General features: G+C 45.6%; 1 protein-coding gene across 1 annotated transcript in view; it reads right to left on the bottom strand.

Moving 5' to 3' along the window:
* The window catches only part of AGPS (alkylglycerone phosphate synthase), a 269,903-nt gene extending 253,427 nt beyond the window's left edge, over positions 1-16,476 (bottom strand). The window contains exon 1 of the mRNA XM_056534693.1: positions 16,168-16,476. Within this exon, the coding sequence (XP_056390668.1) occupies positions 16,168-16,307 (140 nt within the window). The 5' untranslated portion in view covers positions 16,308-16,476. The remainder of the gene's footprint in view (positions 1-16,167) is intronic.
* Positions 16,477-22,195: the final 5,719 nt, after the last annotated feature.

The following is a 22,195-nucleotide window of genomic DNA, read 5'->3' as shown; positions in this document are numbered from 1 at the left end:
CTATACCCCTTGTTACGTTCCATGAAGGGTGTAGTTTCCAAAATGGGGTCACATGTGGGTATTTATTTTTTTGCGTTTATGTCAGAACCGCTGTAAAATCAGCCTCAAATGTACATAGTGCGCTCTTACTACTGAGCCTTGTTGTGCGTCCGCAGAGCATTTTACGCCCACATATGGGGTATTTCCGCACTCAGGAGAAATAGCGTTACAAATTTTAGGGTCTTTTTTGCTTTTACTGCTTGTGAAAATATAAAGTATGGGGCAACATCAGCATGTTAGTGCAAATATTTAAAAAAATTTACACTAACAGGCTGGTGTATACCCCAACTATTCCTTTTTATAAGGGCTAAAAGGAGAAAAAGCCCCCCAAAATTAGTAGTGCAATTTCTCCCGAGTATGGAAATACCCCATATGTGGCCCTAAATTGTTCCCTTGAAATACGACAGGGCTCTGAAGTGAGAGAGCGCCATGATCACTGCACAGTGATCTCCAAACTGTGGCACTCCAGATGTTGCAAAACTACAAATCCCAGCATGCCCAGACAGCAAACAGCTGTTTGGGCATGCTAGGAGTTGTAGTTTTGCAAGATCTAGAGGGCCGTAGTTTAGAGATCCCTGCAAAGTGATCTCCAAACTGTAGCCCTCCAGCTGTTGCAAAACTACAACTCCCAGCATGCCCAAACAGCTGTCTGGGCATGCTGGGAGTTGTAGTTTTGCAACATCTGGAGGGCTACAGTATAGAGACCACTGTGTAGTGGTCTCAGACTGTAGCCCTCCAGATGTTGCTAGGCAACTCATCGGCTTCCGTAGGATCCAGGGAGCCGCATAGCCATCCTATTCTGCCGCCTTCTCCCACCACCATCGCCGATGGGTAAGAGGACTTCAGCCCCGGTTCTCCACGGTTTCCCCGTCCTGCCCTGCCTATTGTGGGTGGGCAGGACGGGGAAAGCTAAAGTTAACCCCCTGCCCCGCTATTGGTCGTCGCATCTTGACGACCAATAGCAGGGATAGGAGGGGTGGCACCCCTGTCACCTCACTCCTATCCCTTCAGGGGGGATCGTGGGTGTCTTAGACAACCGCGATTCCCCTTATATTCCGGATCACCATAGACCCGTATGACCCGGAATAGGCTCGCCGATCGCCAACATGGGAGGGTCTGATGACCCCGCTGGGCATTTGCACGGGGTGCCTGCTGATCGATATCAGCAGTCACCCCGGTCCGGTCCCCGCCCGGCAGGGACCGAAATTCCCACGGACATACGCGTACGTCCTTGGTCCTTAAGAGGTTAATATAGTGTTCCTTGTGTAATTAGCAGACACTTTCCCATTCACTTGCTTTAAAAATTATCAACATAAATAGGTTTAAAATGTGAACGACTACTAGGTGGTGCTGTTCTGTTCCCTGACACAATTAATATAGTGAGTTTGGTCTCCTCCCGGCCTGGCAGGAGATCGAACTCAGGAAGTGTTTCTCTACACTGAGCTTGATTGACAGCTGCACAGAGCCTCACTGAAAGCTACATAGACTGAAAACTGCACAAAGCCTGAGGTCTTCTATTCATCACAGGGCAGAAGTGGTCCCCCAGTAGGCTACAGTGATGTCATGCCTGCTGGGAAACTGCCACTTTCTCCTGCTGGGAGATTGCACTATGTGAGCAAGAATAAAAAGGTATGATACAGAGCTTTTTGAAGATATGACATTTTTTTTTTAAGGGTGGGAGGAATGTTAGGAGTAGTTGGGGAACACAGCCCGAGGTAGTTTAGAAAAGTTTATTTGGTGACAGGTACTGTTTAAAGGGGTACTCAGGTGGAAAACTTTTTTTTTTTAAATGAACTGGTGCCAGAAAGTTAAACAGGTTTGTAAATTACTTCTATTAAAAAAATCTTAATCCTTTCAATACTTTTTTAGCAGCTGTATGCTACAGAGGAAATTCTTTATTTTTTGAATTTCCTTTCTGTGCTCTCTGCTGTGTCCACAGTGCTCTCTGCTGACACCTGATGCCCGCATCAGGAACTGTCCAGAGCAGGAGAAAATCCCCATAGCAAACCTATGCTGTGCTGGACAGTTCCAGACAGGGACAGAGGTGTCAGCAGAGAGCACTGTGGACAACACAAAAAAGAAATTCAAAAAGAATAGAATTTCCTCTATAGCATACAGCTGCTAAAAAGTACTAAAAAGATTAAGATTTTTTAATAGAAATAATTTACAAATCTTCTACTTTTACTAAAAAATCTTAATCCTTCCAGTACTTATGAACTGCTGAAGTTGAGCTGTTCTTTCTGTCTAAGTGCTCTCTGATGACACCTGTCTCGGGAACTGTGCCGAGTAGAAGCAAATCCCCATAGCAAACCTCTTCTACTCTGTGCAGTTCCCGAGACAAGCAGAGATGTCAGCAGAGAGCACTGTTGCCAGACAGAAAAGAATAACTCAACTTCAGCAGTTCATAACTGCTGAAAGGATTAAGATTGTTTAACAGAAGTAAAAGTAGAAGATTTGTAAATTACTTCTATTAAAAAATCTTAATCTTTTTAGTACTTTTTAGCAGCTGTATGATACAGAGGAAATTCTATTCTTTTTTTAAATTTCTTTTTTGTGTTGACGACAGTGCTCTCTGCTGACAGGATGGAAGGATTAAGATTTAATAGAAGCAATTTACAAATCTGTTTAACTTTCTGGAACCAGTTGAGATATATATATATATATATATATATATATATATATATATATATATATATATATATATAAATAAATAAAAAGTTTTTTTCTGGAATACCCCTTTAAAAGTAATGACAGTCATTTTACCAAAAAATCCACATCGAAACGGAAAAAAAAAATCATTGTGCGACAAAATTGAAGAAAAATATTTCATTTTGTTACTTTTGGGGGCTTCCGTTTCTATGCAGTGCATTTTTTGGTCAAAATTACACCTTATCATTATTCTGTAGGTCCATACGGTTAAAATGATACCCTACTTATATAGGTTGGATTTTGTCGCACTTCTGAAAAAAATCATAACTACATGCAGGAAAATTTATACGTTTAAAAATGTCATCTTCTGACTCCTGTAACTTTTTTATTTCTCCGCGTACGGGCCGTTTTTTGCGCCGTGTTCTGAAGTTTTTATCGGTACCATTTTTGTGTTGATCAGACTTTTTGATCGCTTTTTATTCATTTTTTTATGATATAAAAAGTGACCAAAAGTATGCTATTTTGGACTTTGGAAATTTTTTGCGTGTACGCAATTGACCGTGTGGTTTAATTAATTATATAATTTTATAGTTCGGACATTTACGCACGCGGCGATACCACATATGTTAATTTTTATTTACACAGTTTTTTTTATGGGAAAAGGGGGGTGATTCAAACTTTTATTAGGGAAGGGGTTAAATTACCTTTGTTAAAGGGTAGCTCCCACCATCATGTGTTTTTATTTTTTTTATTTTTTTATTTCTGTCCCTGCCTATTGCCCTTCTATCCCTACCTTTATTTTTTTTTTTTTACTATTTTAAAAATGGCATTTAGTCTGCCTGGTAGTGTGCTCACTACCAGGCAGACTTCCCCAGCAGGCACGACGTCACTGATGCCTGCTGGGGGAGGGGGGGCTAACTTCCGCCCTTAGTTCTCCTAACAGGGTGCCTCCAGCTGTTTCACCACTACAACTCCCAGCATGCCCTGACATCTATTGGCTGTCAGGGCATGCTGGGAATTGTAGTTGTAAAACAACTGGAGGCACCCAGGACAGGAGCTTCATGAGGGAAGGAGTGAGCCAGGAGCCGATGCGGGGGAGCCTCTTCCTGCCGGTCGGTGAGTAACACCCAAACACTCACCGTACGGGATAATTAACAATATATTTTGATAGTTCAGACTTTTACGCACGTGGCCATACCAAATATGCTTATTAATTATTGTTTTAAGCTTTTTTGGAGGGTAAAATGGGAAAAACAGAGGATTTACATTTTTATTGGAGGATGGGATTTTTCAAATATTTATTTATTTATTTTAACACACTTTAATAGTCCCCATAGGGGACTATTTATAGCAATCCCTTGATTGCTAATGCTGTTCAGAGCTATGCATAGGACATAGCACTGATCAGTGTTACCGGTGATCTTCTGCTCTAGTCTGCTCGATCTCAGACCAGAGCAGAAGACCCCGATAGACAGCCAGCGGCAGGCGAGGGGACCTCCGGCCGCCATGCTGGATGATCGGATCCCCGCGGCAGTGCTGCAGGCGATCCGATCATCCAAAGTACCGCACTGCCGCAGATGCCATGATCTGTATTGATCACGGTATCTGAGGGATTAATAGACATCCGCGATTCGGTCCGATGCTCGCGGGCATGGCGGAGCGTAAAAGTACGTCATGGTGTGTTAAGTACCATGGCACCATGACGTACATTTACGTCAATTGTGGTTAAGGGGTTAAACAGTATACAATCAGTTTCAGACCCCTGTTCTCTTCACAGAGGCCACTCCTAGGCCTGGGCTACTTCACTCAGTCACAACATCTGTCTCACACTTCCTACAGTCTATTTAGCAACTTCCTATCTCTTTCAGTTCCCGCTCTTAGAGGATGTGAATCCTTTTTGTTGGAAACCACCACCGTCTACAGTTGCCACTATCATGCTGGGGGTGCTCTAGAGCTCTTCTATGCACTTCAGGTGGGAAGGGGGTGAAGTAGGGTAAGTCAGCCCACTTCTATCAGGACTATTCCAAAGAAGCCACAACCTAGGAGCCCCTATCTATGCCACTCTTCCAGCATAACTATCCAGGTACAGGTCTGCTGAGCACCCAATTTCCACTACAACTATTCTCAGGGCCTGCACAGTTTCAAACTACATTCTCCCCCAGTTTTGAGCATACCACCACTTACATAGATCAGGTCACAAATACCAGGTTGACTTACTCCCCACAACACCAGCAGACTGCCAAAAGCAAACCACTCCCAGACTGACAATACATCTAGTCTGTACCACTTCAGGGGCAACCCACGAAAAACACATTGTAAGTCCCCGTCCTCTACAGCCTGTCCTTCCTAGCCCCAGAATAGTTGTGGTCACTTTAATAGCTCACTTTCTGCGCTGCCCTGCAGGTAAGGCAACCAAACTGCTTCTTGCAGTCTTATTAAACTTTTATTTTTATTTTATTTTTTTTTTACAAAAAAATAGTTTTTTGATATGTCATAGAAACTAGGGATCGACCGATGTTGATTTTTTTAGAACCAATACCGATAACCTGTGAACTTTCAGGCCGATAGCCGATAACTTATACCGATATTCCGAGCATTTTAATCCCCCCCCCCCCGCATGTGTGTGTGCGGGTATACCCTGATAAACTGTTTCTGGCCCCGCAGAAGATCAATGATTTAAAGAGGGCGCTTTAAACCAATGAACTGCAGTGGCTTTTGCGGGGTCCAGAGACCGCCGCCGCTGCCCGCTTCTCTCCCCCTGCCTGTCCTGAGGTCCTGAGTCCAACCACCGCCGCTGCCCAGTTGTCTTCCCCTGCATATCCTCTGGCCAGATACCGCCGCCGCCCCATTGCCTCCCCCATCCCCGGTTTTATAATTACCTGTTCCCAGGGTCCGCGCTACTTCTGGCTCCGGCGGTGTCCTGAGCTGTCACTGTGCGCCACGCAACTGAGTGTGACGTCACGTTGAGGATGTCACTCGCCATTGCGCTGCGCACAGCAACAGCGCAGGACGCCGCTGGAGCAAGAAGTAGCGCGGACCCTGGGAACAGGTAATTATAAAACCCGGTGGTGGGACTCAGGACTCCAGGACAGATAGGGGGAGAGAAGTGAGCGGCGGCGGTATCTACCCCCGCAAAAGCCGCTGCAGTTCCCTGATTTAAAGCACCCGCATTATCGGCAAGGTAATTGCCGATAACTTAGAAAATCGTGAATATCGGCCGATAATATCGGCCAAACCGATAATCGGTTGATCCCTAATAGATCTCAACCAATACAATCTTTTGATATGTCTCCGAGTGCTCAAGCTGGAGGAAGTGTGCGTTCTCTCCCAGCTTTGTGTCACATGACCAAGATGGTCTCATAATGTAAGTCTATGGGACCATCCTGCTAACAGACTGAGTGGGGAGAGAAGCGCTGATCCTGACTGTAGTGCAGAGCTGCAGTCACTACTGACTAAGACTGTTGCAAGACATCATCTAAAGCTTAGCTTTCAAGTTGCAATGGTAAAACTAGGGCTGCACAATATGGGGAAAGTGTGCGATTATGGGCGATTTCGATAAGCGATGCGATATAATATATGGTGAAATCCCGCCATTTCATGTCCAACCTCCTCTATTTTACATATATCCACCCATTTTATGCCCACCGCCTATTTCACATCTCCCCGTCGCATTCTCCCCCTCCCCTTGCCACATTCCCCCCCCCATGTCACATTCTTCCCCTCCCCTTGCCACATTCCCCCCCCATGTCACATCTCACACCCCTCATGTCACATTCCCCCCCCCGTCATATTCTACCCCCATATCACATCTCACCCCCATGTAACATCCCCTCCCCCCCGTCACTCTCCCCCATATCACATCTCACCCTTATGTCACATTCCCCCCCAGTCATATTCTACCCCCATATCCCATCTCACCCCCATGTCACATCCCCACCGTCACTCTCCCCCCATATCACATCTCCCCCCCCCCATGTCACATTCCCCTCCCTTGCCACATTCTCCCTCCTGTCACAATTTTTGTACTGCAGCAATACACTGTGTTTCCCGGGCAGTTTACAAATCTCCCATCGGATACGGGAAACCGAGTGTGTTTGCTGCCGAAAAAGACCTTTCCCCATCAGCCAATCACTGGCTTGACATGCGACACCACTGCGGCCAGTGATTGGCTGAAAAGGGAAAGGTCCTAATAGTTGAATGGTGAAGAGGAGACACCGGACCGCACTGAGGGAAACGGCATCTGCAGGGACCGGGAGTAGGTGAGCAGAAGTTTTTTTTTTCTCCCTGCGCCTCTTTACTTAGCTCAGTGGTTTTCTACCAGGGTGGGAGTTGTAGTTTTGCAACAACTGGAGGCACCCTGTTTGGGAAACACTGACTTTTAGTATTTAAATTAGTTTTTAACTCCTCTGGCCGGCCCCCGCCTGCAGCAGCACAAGGGAGCCGGCCCGAGCAGATAATCCCAAGTTTTCTCGGGGGCCGTATCGCTATATCACAAAAAGCAAAAATCGTGATTCGATTGCTTTTGCGATATATCGTGCAGCTCTAAGTAAAACTAATTTTTCTTATGTCAGATTGCAATACAATTCCTTGTACAGACAAGAGATGGCACTAAGGCAGACATTGGGTAGCTGAAATTCAATATCCCCGATCCTTCTCTTTCCCAATATTAAGTTATGAATAAGAGGGGGTCAGACAGCCAAAGGCTGTCCGGGCATGCTGGGAGTTGTAGTTTTGCAACAGCTGGAGGCACCCTGGATGGGAAAAACTGGTCGAATGTGTATAAAAGCAACATCACATAATGTGGAGTGGTTGGACAGGCTATTCCTACAGGTTGGTGACGCTAGGTCAAGGGGACGTGGGGACCAACTTATAGACCTGGTATATGTCTTAGGGTGCATTCACACCACGTTTATGCAGTACAGTTCCCGTATACGTTTTCTATGTGAAAACCGTATGGAACCATATTGGAAAACGTATGCATTAACTCGCCATTGAAAACCGTATGCCAAAAGATGTATCAGGATGTGTCCGTTTTGCATCCTGAACGGTTTTGTCAGGTTTTTTTTCCTGTACCCAAAACCGTAGTCTACCACGGTTATAGGTCCGGTTGAAAAACTGTATTAAACCGTATATGTTTTTTTTTTAACATGGGAGTCAATGGGAACCGTACAGAACTGTATGTGCATACAGTTCCATCCGGTTTTCACCGTACGGTTTTTGACTTTGCACAGTTTTTTTTTTATTGGAATTTCAATCAAACAAGTAAAACTTTATTCAAAATGGAGTGAAAAGTTAAAAATGTATACGTTTTTTTCTTAAAAAACGGATGCAACCGGATGTCATTTTTCAAACCGTATGCGGTTTTTAACTGTATACGGGTTAAAATTTGTACACGTTTTGATACAGTTTAGTCAGGTTTTGAGGAATCCGTTTTTCCTCAAAAACCTGATACGGGAACAGTATTGCAAAAACGTGGTGTGAATGCAGCCTTAAAGGGGTTGTCCAGTAAGCAGATATTATCTGTTATGCTCCCAGACACCTACTTCCGCCTCTGCAGGTAAACTTGGAAGTATACCTTACAAGAAGAGTGGAGACGGTTACAAGTCCACTCACCACAAGTTTACTGATTCTAGTTCTCTTTTTTATTCTGTGTTTATTTTTTTTAGTTTCCTTATTTCACTGTATCCCAACAATGTTGACATTTGAATTGTTAGCAGCGATATACACCAAAACTGAGTGTACAGCTGAATAAATAAATAAATAAATAATCCTTATTCGATACAGATTGAGATTTTTTATTTTTTTACATTATTTCTGTGTTGTATTGTTATTTGTTTGGAAAAATCCAATAAAAGCTAATTTAATGCAAGTTCCGATCATCACGTGCATACAATAGCACAACAATGTTATGCCAAAATTCTGCAATTACTGGACATTGCATACAGGTGTGTTTTTGCCCGCATGCAATGACCTCAAGGCGGAAGTGAGCAACGGGGAGCAGAACAGGTAGGACCTTTTCTGCTTCCTGGACAACCCCTTTAACAGTCTACTTATCAGGACTCTGGTAGACATTGCTAAGCTGTTCCTTCCACCATCGATCAGACAGCAAAATTGGAAAGCAAAGCACTTGAGAGGTACAAAGAAATAATACATATGCCAAAAAATAAAATTGCCATGAAGAAAATGGCGCAAATGATGTCAAAATATACACTTCCTGACCATAAATTCTGCTCGATTCGGTATGGATAGGGTTCGATTGCTGGGACTCCCCACCTGTCATGAGAATCTAGGCCGAGTGTCCCTGTGAAGGGTTGTCCGATGGAACATGCATGCTAGCACTCCATTCCAACCCGGTGGGACAGCTAAAGATAGCAGAGTACAGCGCTGTGGATAGCGATAATCTGTCATTATGGAAAAACCCCTTTCAAGTTGACACGACCCTACCGTGATCACATCTGCATTTGTCAACTCCATTGTTCAAATAGGTCATATGAGCAGATCAACAATACTGAGCGCATGTCCTCTCCATCTAACAAGAAACACCGATGCACCCTCCTGGCTTATTATGGGGTCTGTACATTGTTTTACTGAAAACATTTGCTATTTTTTTTCTTGCAATATTTGCAAACATTTTGTGCCTTAGTACATTCCAAGGAACAAGAGCCGGACACATTAAAAGTAATCATGCAACTTGAATAGCTGTATGTGAATTGTTGGAGGTAAACTTGTTAGTGGCAGATTGCAGAGAGCAATAGCTTATAGCCCTACCCCTGGTTAGAGCTCGTCCACATTTGTCCAGTGTCGGTCATCTTTTCCCTCCGTTGCTTGCTAAAAAGCACCAAAGGGAAACTGTTGCTAGAACTGATCCTATTCATTTTGGTGGGACCGTTCACATTCATCTGGTGTCTCATTTTGGACCGTGGATGGTTGGACACGCTGGATCGGCACCGGACAGGGGAATGCATCTTGCTGCTTTCCCGTGTCCGGCGTTTAGAAACAATGGACGCCGGATGCTACATAACTGATGAGAACGGATTCATGTTCAGTTGTGTCGATATTTACGCTGAGTTCACCTATGCCGGACATAAGTGATCCCAGCCGTACACCTATTGGCTGTTTTCATCAGGCTCATAGGGTTGAATTAACTAAAAATTCTAAGACTGAATTCTAATTCTAAGACTACGTGCACCAAAAAAAAAAATAGATACATTCTCCCATGCCTTTATTGGAATCACATTACAGTGATCCCTCAACTTACAATGGCCTCAACATACAATAGTTTCAACATACAATGGTCTTTTCTGGACCATTGTAACTTGAAACCAGACTAAACATACAATGTACAGACAGTCCAGATCTGTGAAACGGGTCACAACTGAAAGAACTGACCAATCAGAATGGGCATTTTACTGGTAAATCACCTCTATTACTGAAGTACATGCACTGACTGGATGTCTGGTAGGGCCCCCTACAGTACAGGGAGGAACTACAAGTTCTGTACTACTCCTTACCTGTGCCAGGGTTGGTTGCTCCTTTGAACACCAAGTAAGGGCGGCTCCATTTGGGACACTGTGTGTACTGTAGAGGACCCTGAAGAAGCTCCTGCCCGCTACATAAACCATTGTTTCCCAACCAGGGTGCCTCCAGCTGTTGCAAAACTACAACCTTTGGCTGTCCGGGCATGCTGGGTGTTGTAGTTTTGCAACAGATGGAAGCACCCTGGTTAGAAAAACCTGGTGTAGTCTTTTGACTAGAGATGAGCGAACTTACAATAAATTCGATTCGTCACGAACTTCTCGGCTCGGCGGTTGCTGACATTTCCTGCATAAATTAGTTCAGCTTTCCGGTGATCCGGTGGGCTGGAAAAGGTGGATACAGTCCTAGGAGACTCTTTCCTAGGACTGTATCCACCTTTTCCAGCCCACCGGAGAACCGGAAAGCTGAACTAATTTATGCAGGAAAAGTCAGCAACCGCCGAGCCGAGAAGTTCGTGATGAATCGAATTTACTGTAAGTTCGCTCATCTCTACTTTTGACTATAAAACTTTGCAGAGTTGCATAGATTTAGAATTAGGATAACGCTGCACTACACAATGATCATTATTCCATCCATAGGATTGTCAGCAGTCAGTATGCAATGTCACTTTTTGCTCAGCAACAGTTCTCACTACTGTAAAGAGGCCTTTATACATGGGAGGCTACCACTGCATCACACTGGCGAGGCTGGCAAGGAAGGGCACTATAAGGTCTGAGCAGCAAGAACATAATGTACCCATTGTTCCACCTCTGCAAGTAAAACTGCGATTGTTCTGCAGAAAGAGTTCCAAGAATCCATTTATTCAGCACAATCCACATTTAAAGGGGTACTCCAGTGGAAAACTTTTTTTTCCAAATCAACTGGTGCCAGGAAGTTAAAAAGATTTGTAAATTACTTCTATTAAAAAAAATCTTAATCCTTCCAGTACTTATTAGCTGCTGAATACTACAGAGGAAATTATTTTCTTTTTGGAACACAGAGCTCTCTGCTGACATCACGAGCACAGTGCTCTCTGCTGACATCTCTGTCCATTTTAGGAACTGACCAAAGCAACATACGGTATGTTTGCTATGGGGATTTTCTCCTACTCTGGACAGTTCTTAAAATGGACAGAGATGTCAGCAGACAGCTCTGTGTTCCAAAAAGCAAAGAATTTCCTCTGTAGTATTCAGCAGCTAATAAGTACTGGAAGGATAAAGATTTTTTTAATAGAAGTAACTTACAAATCTATTTAACTTTCTGGCACCAGTTGATTTAAAAAAATAATAATAATAAGTTTTCCACCCGAGTACCCCTTTAATGCCTTTTACTTTGCATGGAATATTCATTACATAAGGGCCAGAAGAATTCAATGTGACCACAAATCAGAGAAAGGTAACGGAGGTCACGTTTTATTCTAAGTAAAACAACCACAAAATGAGCAAGATTAAATCATAGATCCGTCCTGGTCTCGGTCTATGTAGAGGACAGGAGCTTCTTCAGGGTCCTGTACAGTACATGCAATGTCCTAAAAAAGTAACATGGAGCCGCCCTCACCTGGTGTCCAAAGGAGCAGGTAACCCTGGCACAGGCAAAGAGTAGTACAGGTCATGTAATACCTCCCTGTACTGTAGGGGGCGCTACCAGACAGCAAGCCAGTGCATACGCTTCAGTAATACAGGAGTTTTACCAGTGAATTCCCATTCTGATTGGTAAATTCTTCCCACCATTGACACGTTTCACAGATCTGGACTGTCCGTAGCATTGTATCCTGTATGTTCAAGTTACAATGGTCCAGAAAAGACCATCGTATGTTGAAACTATTGTAAATTGAGGCCATTGTAAGTTGAGGGATCATTGTACTTTGGAAGGATTTCTCAAAGGGTTGTCAACTAAGCACAATTGTCTATGCAATCGCCGTGGCACAGAGAAGAACCCACCGTTCGCCAAGCCTATTCCACTGTGATAGACAGGGCAAGACCAAGTGGCCAAAAAAAGGGGGGGCCCCATGTCATCCAATGGTGAGGTGGGCTTCATCTGAAAAAGGGGAAACCGAATGGGGTATGAAGTGAAGGGACCTCCGTTTATTCTTTGCCTGGATGTCGCAGCCACCTGACCAGGCAGGTGGGGGCACCGAAGGTCCCAGATGTGGGACCTGCATCTATCAGACATTTAGGCCATGTTCACACCTCGGAGTTTCCGCACGGAGATATCGCTACAACAGTGTCCAGTTGAATTCAATAGGATTCTGCTGTGCAGTGCACACAGCAGAATTTCCGTGCCAGATGTTTCCAGGACGGAAATTCTGAGTTCAGTGTCCACAAAAAGAATGAACCTGTGCGGACTCCGCATGGAATGCATAGCCATCTATGAGACGCACATCCCCATGCGCGCACTGAGATTTTCCGCGAGGACATTCCAAAGTATCAACATAGCCTTATAGTTAGGTTCCAAATTTCCAGCATAGGAATAAGCATCTGCGGGGATAAGCCCCCAAAGTAATTTTATCTTACCTTGTAGGCCCTGGTGTCCTGATTGCAGCTGTGTTTTTACTTTCTTGCTATGCCTCCCAGTTACTGTTTAGTTGCCTGTATGTACTGTTCCCTAAATAGTCAGATGGGTGGGAACTTTACTGCAAAAAGGGGTGTGACTACTAGGCTTGGGTGTAATAAGGAGGCTAAGGGGTGTGCGATTAGGAGCGTCATAACTACACCCCCCTTAACCCCATATCCACACCTCCTGAGCAGAGCATTAAAACCCCTTTTTTTTTATTTATTTATTTATTTTTTACAATAAACATCCCACCTGTCTGACAACTCAGTGGAAAGTACAGAGTCAACCAAATAGTAAAACCCCTTTAACTAGGGAACCAGTGAGCATAGCAAGAAAGTAGAAACACTGCTGGAATCAGGGCACCCGAGGGTACAAATTAGGGATCGACTGATATCGATTTTTTAAGGCCGATACTGATACCCATAATCTGTGGACTTTCAGACCGATAGCCGATAACTTATACCGATATTCCTGTATAAGTTATCGGCTATGTCTCCACTCTGCCCCCCCCCCCCCCCCTTTTGCGGGGCCAGGGACCGGCGCCGCCACCACCTGCTTCTCTTCCCCTGCCTGTCTTGGGGTCCTCCTGAGTCCAACCGCCACTGCCGCTGCGCCCCCCCCCCCACCTATCCTCTGGCCAGTGACCGCCCGCTTCTCTCCCCCTGCCGGTCCTTAGTCCAACCACCGCCGCCGCCCCCCCCCCCACCCTCTGGCCAGTGACCGCCTGCTTCTCTCCCCCTGCCAGTCCTTAGTCCAACCACCGCCGCTGCCCCATTGCCTCCCCCATCCCCGGTTTTATAATTACCTGTTCCCGGGGTCCGCGCTACTTCTGGCTCCGGCGGCGTCCTGAGCTGTCACTGTGCGCACTGACGGTGACGTCGCGTTGAGGACATCACTCGTCATTGCGCATTGCGTAACGCAGGACGCTGCAGGAGCAAGAACTAGCACGGACCCCAGGAACAGGTAATTATAAAACCGGGGATGGGGGAGGCAATGGGGCAGCGGCGGCGGTCTCTGGCCGGTGTGGTGGAGGGGTGGTGCGGTGCATTATTGGATTATCGGCAAGGTAATTGCCGATAACGTCCAAAATCGTGAATATCGGCCAAACCGATAATCGGTCGATTCCTAGTACAAATATATCGAAACTAAATTTTTTGGACTGACCACTGGTCCTCTTTAAAGGAAATCTGTCAGCTCTAGATCATGCTTAGAGCTCAAGTGTGACCGAGGCATTGCTTGGCCACAGCATGCATGCCTCCTCCCTCCCCTGTTCTTCCTGCCTTGCTTGACTCAGTGCTGGATACCAAGCCCTGTACATCAGTCAGTCAAGGCAGGAGGAATGGGGGAGAGAGGAGGCTTGCATGCTGCGGCTGAGCAATGCCTTTATGACAATTTAGCCCTGAGCATGACCTAAAGCTGACAGATTTCCTGTAAAACAGATATGTGTCTACATTATACAACAGATAATGCAATGATGCTTATTACCTTTATGCACATCCTGGTCTTTAGACTCACTGCCAGGTCCAGTGGGTGGTCACCCCCATCCTACGAACAGCACTGTGTGTGTATACTGCACAGGTTGTAATACATGACATATGGATCTTCCCAGCAGCTCCTTAGGCTAGTTTTACATCACAGTTTTTGGGTTCCGTTTGAGTGATCAGGAAAAGAGAGATACAAACTGACATGAACTGATCCCACTGAAGTTTCTGGGGCAATCTTGTGATCAGGTCAGGTCAGTTTACGGTCAGTTTTTTTGGCTGATGAAAACCATAGCACCAAGGATGCAGGGGGTTGTCTGTATCACAGGCCTCGTTCACATTAGTGAGAAGCTCTGTTGCTCTAAACTACAGGACTAGAGGAATTTTTAACAACTGACACCTGACGGAAACCCAAAGGACCCCAATCAAAGTCAATGGGACCCCACAGTGTGTGTTGTGCTCCGACCCATGTGAGAATAGACATCGAACTGAATGAGACACAATGCTGATGACCTTAACCTCACACACCTATGTATATCAGTTATCTCCTGCCTGTGGCTCTTCTGAAGTGAAAAACTCCCAGCATGCCCGGAGACCAAAGGGTAAGAATACACAGCATCTCCAGTACAGTCCTGGATCCCAGTTATATGTTCATTACAACCTATATCCAGGCAAATCACATATCAGAGATGGACCGGTACCAGGCTCATGATAGTGCTGTAAATTAGTTGGCACCCCAGGCATCACTTAAGCTGGCGCCCCTCACCCTATGAATCATTCAGCACCTAGGATGTCATCACTGATCCTGACATCACCCAGCACATAAGTTGGCACCCATGTATCACCCAGCACATAAGCTGGCACCCCTCCCCCTGTGCATCATTCAGTACCTAGGATGTCATTACTGATCCTGACATCACCCAGCACATAAGTTGGCACCCATGTATCACCCCGCACATAAGCTGGCAACCAAGCATCACCCAGCACATAAGCTGGCACCCCTCACCCTGTGCATCATTCAGTACCTAGGTTGTCATCCCTCATCCTGGCATCACTCAGCACATAAGTTGGCACACCTTACCCAACATCACTTAGTAAACAGGTAAGCACCCCTCAATCTTGGCGCCACTCAGCCCATAAGTTGGCACCCCTCACATCACTCACCCCAGTCATCATTCAGCACATTAGTTGGCACCCCTCACGTGACTCACCCCAGTCATCATTCAGCACATTAGTTGGCACCCCTCACGTGTTTTACCCCAGTCATCATTCAGCACTTTAGTTGGCACCCCTCACGTGACTCACCCCAGTCATCATTCAGCACATTAGTTGGCACCCCTCACGTGACTCACCCCAGTCATCATTCAGCACATTAGTTGGCACCCCTAACATGACTCACCGCAGTCATCATTCAGCACATTAGTTGGCACCCCTCACATCACTCACCCCAGTCATCATTCAGCACATTAGTTGGCACCCCTCACGTGACTCACCCCAGTCATCATTCAGCACATTAGTTGGCACCTCTCACGTGTTTTACCCCAGTCATCATTCAGCACATTAGTTGGCACCCCTCACGTGTTTTACCCCAGTCATCATTCAGCACATTAGTTGGCACCCCTCACGTGACTCACCCCAGTCATCATTCAGCACATTAGTTGGCACCCCTCACGTGACTCACCCCAGTCATCATTCAGCACATTAGTTGGCACCCCTCACCCATTCCATCACTTGGCATCCCTTGGCACATAACTCAGCTCAGGACAAGCCGGGACTCACACACATAAACATGATGCCACTGCCAGGCAACCAGCCCCGGAGCCCTGCATGCCGCTACCTGTCACCAGGCGCACCCCACACCTATAACCTGTCACCTCCAGAGACCGCGCCCTCCTCCCGCACACCCACCTGCTCTGCCCGCCACACCTACCGCTTCTTAGGGATGAGGGGGGCCGCCGGGGCCTTGCATTCGTTGGCAGTGAGGGCTGGCGCGGCCTGTAAGTGCCCGGAGATGATCCTCAGCCTGCGCTGTGAACAAGCGGACACCGGGGAGCCCTGGGCGGCCGCCATGCTTCCGTGTTGTGCGGCGGAGGGGGGCCTAGGGGAGAGGTCACAGCGTGGGCACTCTGTGGCTTCCCATCATGCAGCGCGCAGCAAGCGTTACTAGGCAACCGCAGAACGCCACAGTCTCCTAGGCTCCCTGGTCCTCGCTTCCTAGTTCACCTGCTGAGGGAAGGGGGCGGGGGCAGGCGTCACGTGACGTGTACACAGGCGCCGGCCTGAGTGACAGCTCTGTCTACAAGGAGGGTGTTGGCCGGGTGTGAGGGGTGTGTGCGGCCGGAGGCGACATCAAGCCATATACCTAATATAGTTACAGATCTAGGTTATGTGTTTTTCATACACGATACCGCATCCACGGACCCAGAGACTTCTGTACAGTGCCTTAGAGCTGCATGCGGTTCTGTGGTCTTTAACCCCTTAAGAACCAGGCCATTTATATTTTTGCGTTTTCGTCTTTTCCTCCTCGCATTCTAAACTCCATAACTTTTTTATATTTCCATCCCCAGACACATATAAGGGCTTGTTGTTTGCCTGACCAATTGTACTTTGTAAAGACACCTCTCATTTTACCATAAAATGTACAGCAAACCCCAAAAATGTATTTTTTTAGGGAGGAAATTAAAATGAAAACCACAATTTTGCAAATTTCAGAGAGTTTCGTTTTCACACTGTACACTTTACGTTCTTTATTCTGTGGGTCAATACGATTAAAATGATCCCCATTATTACGTACTTTTCTATTATTATACTTCCTAAAAAAAAATCTCAAACTTTTTGTGCAAAATCAGTATGTTTACAATCGCCCTATTTTGACCACCTTAAATTTTTTCATTTTTCCGTATAAGCGGCGGTATGAGGGCTATTTTTTGTGCCGTGATCTGTACTTTTTATCGATACCACATTTGAGTATATGAAACTTTAAAATCACTTTAAAAAAAAAATTTTAAGCAGCAATTTTGAACTTTTCTTTATTTTATGACATTCACCGTATGGGATTAACATTATATTTTGACATTTATGCATGCGGAGATACCAAATATGTTTATAAAAAAAAATTACGCTTTTTGGGGGTAAAATGGGAGAGACAATTTCCATTTTATTTGGGCATGGGATTTTTCTAATTATTTTTTACATTTTTAAACTTTTTTTTTTTTTAACCCATTTTATGTCCCCATAGGGGACTATCTATAGCAATCATTAAATTGCTAATACTGTTCAGTGCTATGCATAGGACATAGCACTGATCAGTGTTATCGGTCATCTTCTGCTCTGATCTGCTCGATCTCAGACCAGAGCAGAAGACCCCAGGAGACGGCCGGAGGCAGGTGAGGGGACTTCCGGCCGCCATTTTAGATGATTGATCCCCGCAGCAGCGCAGCGGGCGATCCAATCATCTACTTTAACCCCTTAAGGACTCAGGGTTTTTCCGTTTTTGCACTTTCGTTTTTTCCTCCTTACCTTTTAAAAATCATAACCCTTTAAATTTTCCACCTAAAAATCCATATTATGGCTTATTTTTTGCGTCGCCAATTCTACTTTGCAGTGACATTAGTCATTTTACCCAAAAAATGCAAGGCGAAACGGAAAAAAAATCATTGTGCGACAAAATCGGTAAAAAAAACGCCATTTTGTAACTTTTGGGGGCTTCCGTTTCTACGCAGTGCATATTTCGGTAAAAATGACACCTTATCATTATTCTGTAGGTCCATATGGTTAAAATGATACCCTACTTATATAGGTTTGATTTTGTCGCACTTCTGGAAAAAATCATAACTACATGCAGGAAAATGTATAAGTTTAAAAATGTCATCTTCTGACCCCTATAACTTTTTTAGTTTTCCACATACAGGGCGGTATGAGGACTCATTTTTTGCGCCGTGATCTGAAGTTTTTATCGGTATGATTTTTGTTTTGATCGGACTTTTTGATCACTTTTTATTCATTTTTTTAATGGTATAAAAAGTGACCAAAATACGCTTTTTTGGACTTTGGAATTTTTTTGCGCGTACGCCATTGACCGTGCGGTTTAATTAATGATATATTTTTATAGTTCGGACATTTACGCACGCGGTGATACCACATATGTTTATTTCTTTTTTTTTTTACACTGTTTTATTTTTTTTATGGGAAAAGGGGGGTGATTCAAACTTTTATTAAGGAAGGGGTTAAATGACCTTTATTAACACTTTTTTTTTTAAATTTTTTTTGCAGTGTTATAGGTCCCATAGGGACCTATAACACTGCACACACTGATCTCCTATGCTGATCACTGGCGTGTATTAACACGACTGTGATCAGCATTATCGGCGCTTGACTGCTCCTGCCTGGATCTCAGGCACGGAGCAGTCATTCGTCGATCGGACACCGAGGAGGCAGGTAAGGGCCCTCCCGGTGTCCGATCAGCTGTTCGGGACGCCGCGATTTCAGCCGGGTCACTTTCAGTTTCACTTTAGAAGCTGACCGCCGCTTCTAAAGGGTTAATACCGCACATCGCCGCGATCGGCGATGTGTGGTATTAGCCGCGGGTCCCGGCCGTTGAGGAGCGCCGGGACTGAAGCGATATGATGCAGGATCGCGGCGCGATCCCACTTCATATCGTGGGAGCCGGCGCAGGACGTAAATATACGTCCTGCGTCGTTAAGGGGTTAAAGTGCGCACTGCCGCAGATGCCGTGATCTGTATTGATCTGTATCTGAGGGGTTAATGGCGGACATCAGCGCGATCACTGATGTCCGCCGTTACCGGCGGCTCCCCGGCTGCTAATAGCAGCTGGGACGTGCAGTGCATGACGCGAGCACTGCTTCAATGCTCGCGGTCATGTGCAGGATATAAATGTACGTCCTGGTGCGTGAGGTACCTCTGCACCTGGATGTACATTTAAGTCCGTGATCGTTAAGGGATTCAAAATGAACGTTTTAGGCCACGTTCACACCAGGAAGTGGTCACAGTAGTGACGGCCCACTCCGCCAATAATTGTCCGAGGCAGTATACAACAGTGTTTCTCAACCAGGGGGCCTCCAGCTGTTGCAAAACTACAACTTCCAACATGCTGACGCTGCCTGGGTACTGAGAGTGCCAATCAACTATGTTGGCAGCTGTCACCAGTTATGCAGCGACCAGGGCATACATGTACACCCTTTAGGTGTTAACCAATGGTGGTATGGGTGCTTTTTCAGACATCATGAGTATAGCCATCATTATAAAAAATCTTCATAGGAGAGATGAATAAATGGCACTCACCATCTGTAAAAATACTTCTATATCTTTATTTTCATCTGTGCATGACACAAGCTGCAGTGGGGACCTGCGTGAAGACAGACAGGGAATCTGTAATCAGCGGATGCAGCTTTCCACTGCAGCCTGTGTCATGCACAGATAAAAATAAAGATATGGAAGTATTTCTACAGATGGTGAGTGACATTTTATTTTTTTTATCTCTTCTATGAAGATTTTTTGCATTGGAGACTGTATAACCACAAACAAGTAGAACACGTCTGTCTCTCTGTCGTCTCCATAGCTGCACTCCTTATGAGTGTGAACAGCACCCTATCTAACGGTAGTTCCAGTCCAACCTCTTGCTGTTTCTACTATATCCATCATTATGATCTCAGAGGTACTGGTACACACATCCAAACTGCTGCAGGGACGATGTACACTTAGTTTAACACCTTACATGGTGTGGTTATTACTAAGCACTGCATGTAGGGTGTTTGACAGAAGGAAGGATCTCCCTCTGTCTGTCTATCTGCACCCCGCAATCAGTGGCGTACCTACCGTTTGGTGAACCCGGACCCCACCGGGGGCGCACACCCGGGTGGGGCGCAGGCTGCAAACATGCCAGGCTGCCCCACTGCTAGATGAATATACAGGCTGCTGAGCACATGCTGGGCCTGTAGTCTCTGGAGCATGCAAGAGCAGAGAGCTGCTGCTGTGAGTTCAAAACGTAAAAAAAAAACACCAGAAATGTATGTTTATTTAGTATATTGAAGATTTAGGACACTTATTATCCCAATGCCAGCAGGCAGCAACATGTGGGGGCACAATCAGGATCTAATCCATACAGGGGGGAGGGTACGGTCAGTATCTAATCCACATGGGGGGGCACAGTATCTAATCCATATGAATTAGATACTGTGCCCCTCCTGTTTGGATTAGATACTCCGTTATCCCCTCATATGGATTAGATATTGTGCACTTTTCATATGGATTAGTAGTATCTAATCCATATAAGGGGTTACAATGTCTAATACAAACAGGGGGGCACAGTATCTAATCCATATAGGGGAATCACAGTATTTAATCCATACAGTGGGGCAGAATATTTAATCCATATGTATTTATTTAATTTTTTTATTTGGGGGGGGGGGGCGCGGATACAACACTTCACCAGGGGCGCAAGGGGCACTAGGTATGCCTCTGCCCGCAATGCAACTACATGATGTGGATGGTTACCATGTCAGCCATGGCCTGACAAGGGCCCCCAGGTCTAACATCAGCGTCTGCCAGAGGCCCATTCTACTAGGCTGTCTGTCAGTGTGAAGCTATCTTCAAATATTATTTTACATGAGGAATGTCTGGGCAGAAATTCCGCACATATGTTAGTTTCGGTGGGTGCTAGGAATGCTCAGAAATGTGCCACCTTATAGATGGCAATGCATTTCTGAGTGGAATCCCCAGAAAGAATAGAGATCTTTCTGCAGATGCCAAAATCGGGATTTCCGCAATGTGCACAGCGCCACAGAAACCCCTTCAAATCAATGGGACTTTGCTGCAGCAGAATTTCCAAGCTGAATATTCCTTTGAAATTCCTAAGGTTTTTAGTTTAGTTACTATACTCACCTACCACTGTTCCTCACAGCTGCTGTGCTGAAACTCCCAGTCCTCCACTTGTCTCCCCACAGGACCTGCCTACTCATCCAATCACTAGCCATAACAGTGTCCCGGTCATTGATTGGCTGAGTAGACAGTTCCTAGAGAGTTGGGATGACCCAAAACCCAGAAGAAGTAGAAGTAGAGGACCAGAAGTGTCAGCACGGCAGCTGTGGGGAACCAGGGTAGGTGAGTAAAGCAACTTAACTGAAACTTTTATTCCTGCAGCGCCCCTAGAGACAGAAAAGCATATTGCTCTTCCTTAAAAATTGCACTCTCAGTATTTGAAATGTATTCCAGAATTTCCTTGTCCTCAGGTGAGACTGGAGAACAAACAAAGATTCTCAGATGTCTGTTATGAAGGTCTAAATGTTATATAGTTAGAATACCATGCAAGGCCCATTTCACTCTGCCCCGTTGTGCCTGTCGGAAAAGGTCCGTTAGGCACTTTTTTTTGTGTGCCTTTAACGTCCATTATCCGCATGGGGCACAATGGGCAACAATGGGTCCAGACACATCCCACTTACTATTATGGGGTCCGTCAGGCGCTGTTGTTTTTTGACGGGAGTAACGGGAGATAAAGACGTCACGCGATGTCTTTTTTTCTCCCGCTATTCGCCCTGTGTCCCCTGATGTCTGTCACAGTGTGGCAGTGTGAAAGAAGCCTTACCCATATTCCATACTTCCAGGGGTAAAAAAAACGGCTTTGGGAAAAAAAAGATTTTGTAACCTTTTTTTTTTAGGCCTGAAGGTTTTCCTAAGTGGAATCCTGTTAAGGCTGAGTTTGTGGGAGGGGCGAGAGAGTATATAACGCCCCTCTGTGTATAGGTCAGGGTGTCTCCGCGTTGGCGACATGATGTTTGCGGAAGGGACGTGTCTACACGTGGGGATAGGGCAGTCCGAGGGGTAAGTGCCGGTCTCCAGCGTTCAGGCGTGCAGCCGGGTGCTGCAGTATTGCGGCAGAAAACTCCTACCGGGCGCAAAGGCTTACAGTTCGTGCCGTAATCCTGCGGCAGCATTTGAATTTG

Source organism: Hyla sarda, chromosome 8 (assembly GCF_029499605.1).
Source record: "Hyla sarda isolate aHylSar1 chromosome 8, aHylSar1.hap1, whole genome shotgun sequence".
Classification (NCBI taxonomy): Eukaryota; Metazoa; Chordata; class Amphibia; order Anura; family Hylidae; genus Hyla; species Hyla sarda.
The sequence above is the reverse complement of the archived record's forward strand: the minus strand, read 5'-3'. Positions and strand labels throughout refer to the sequence as shown.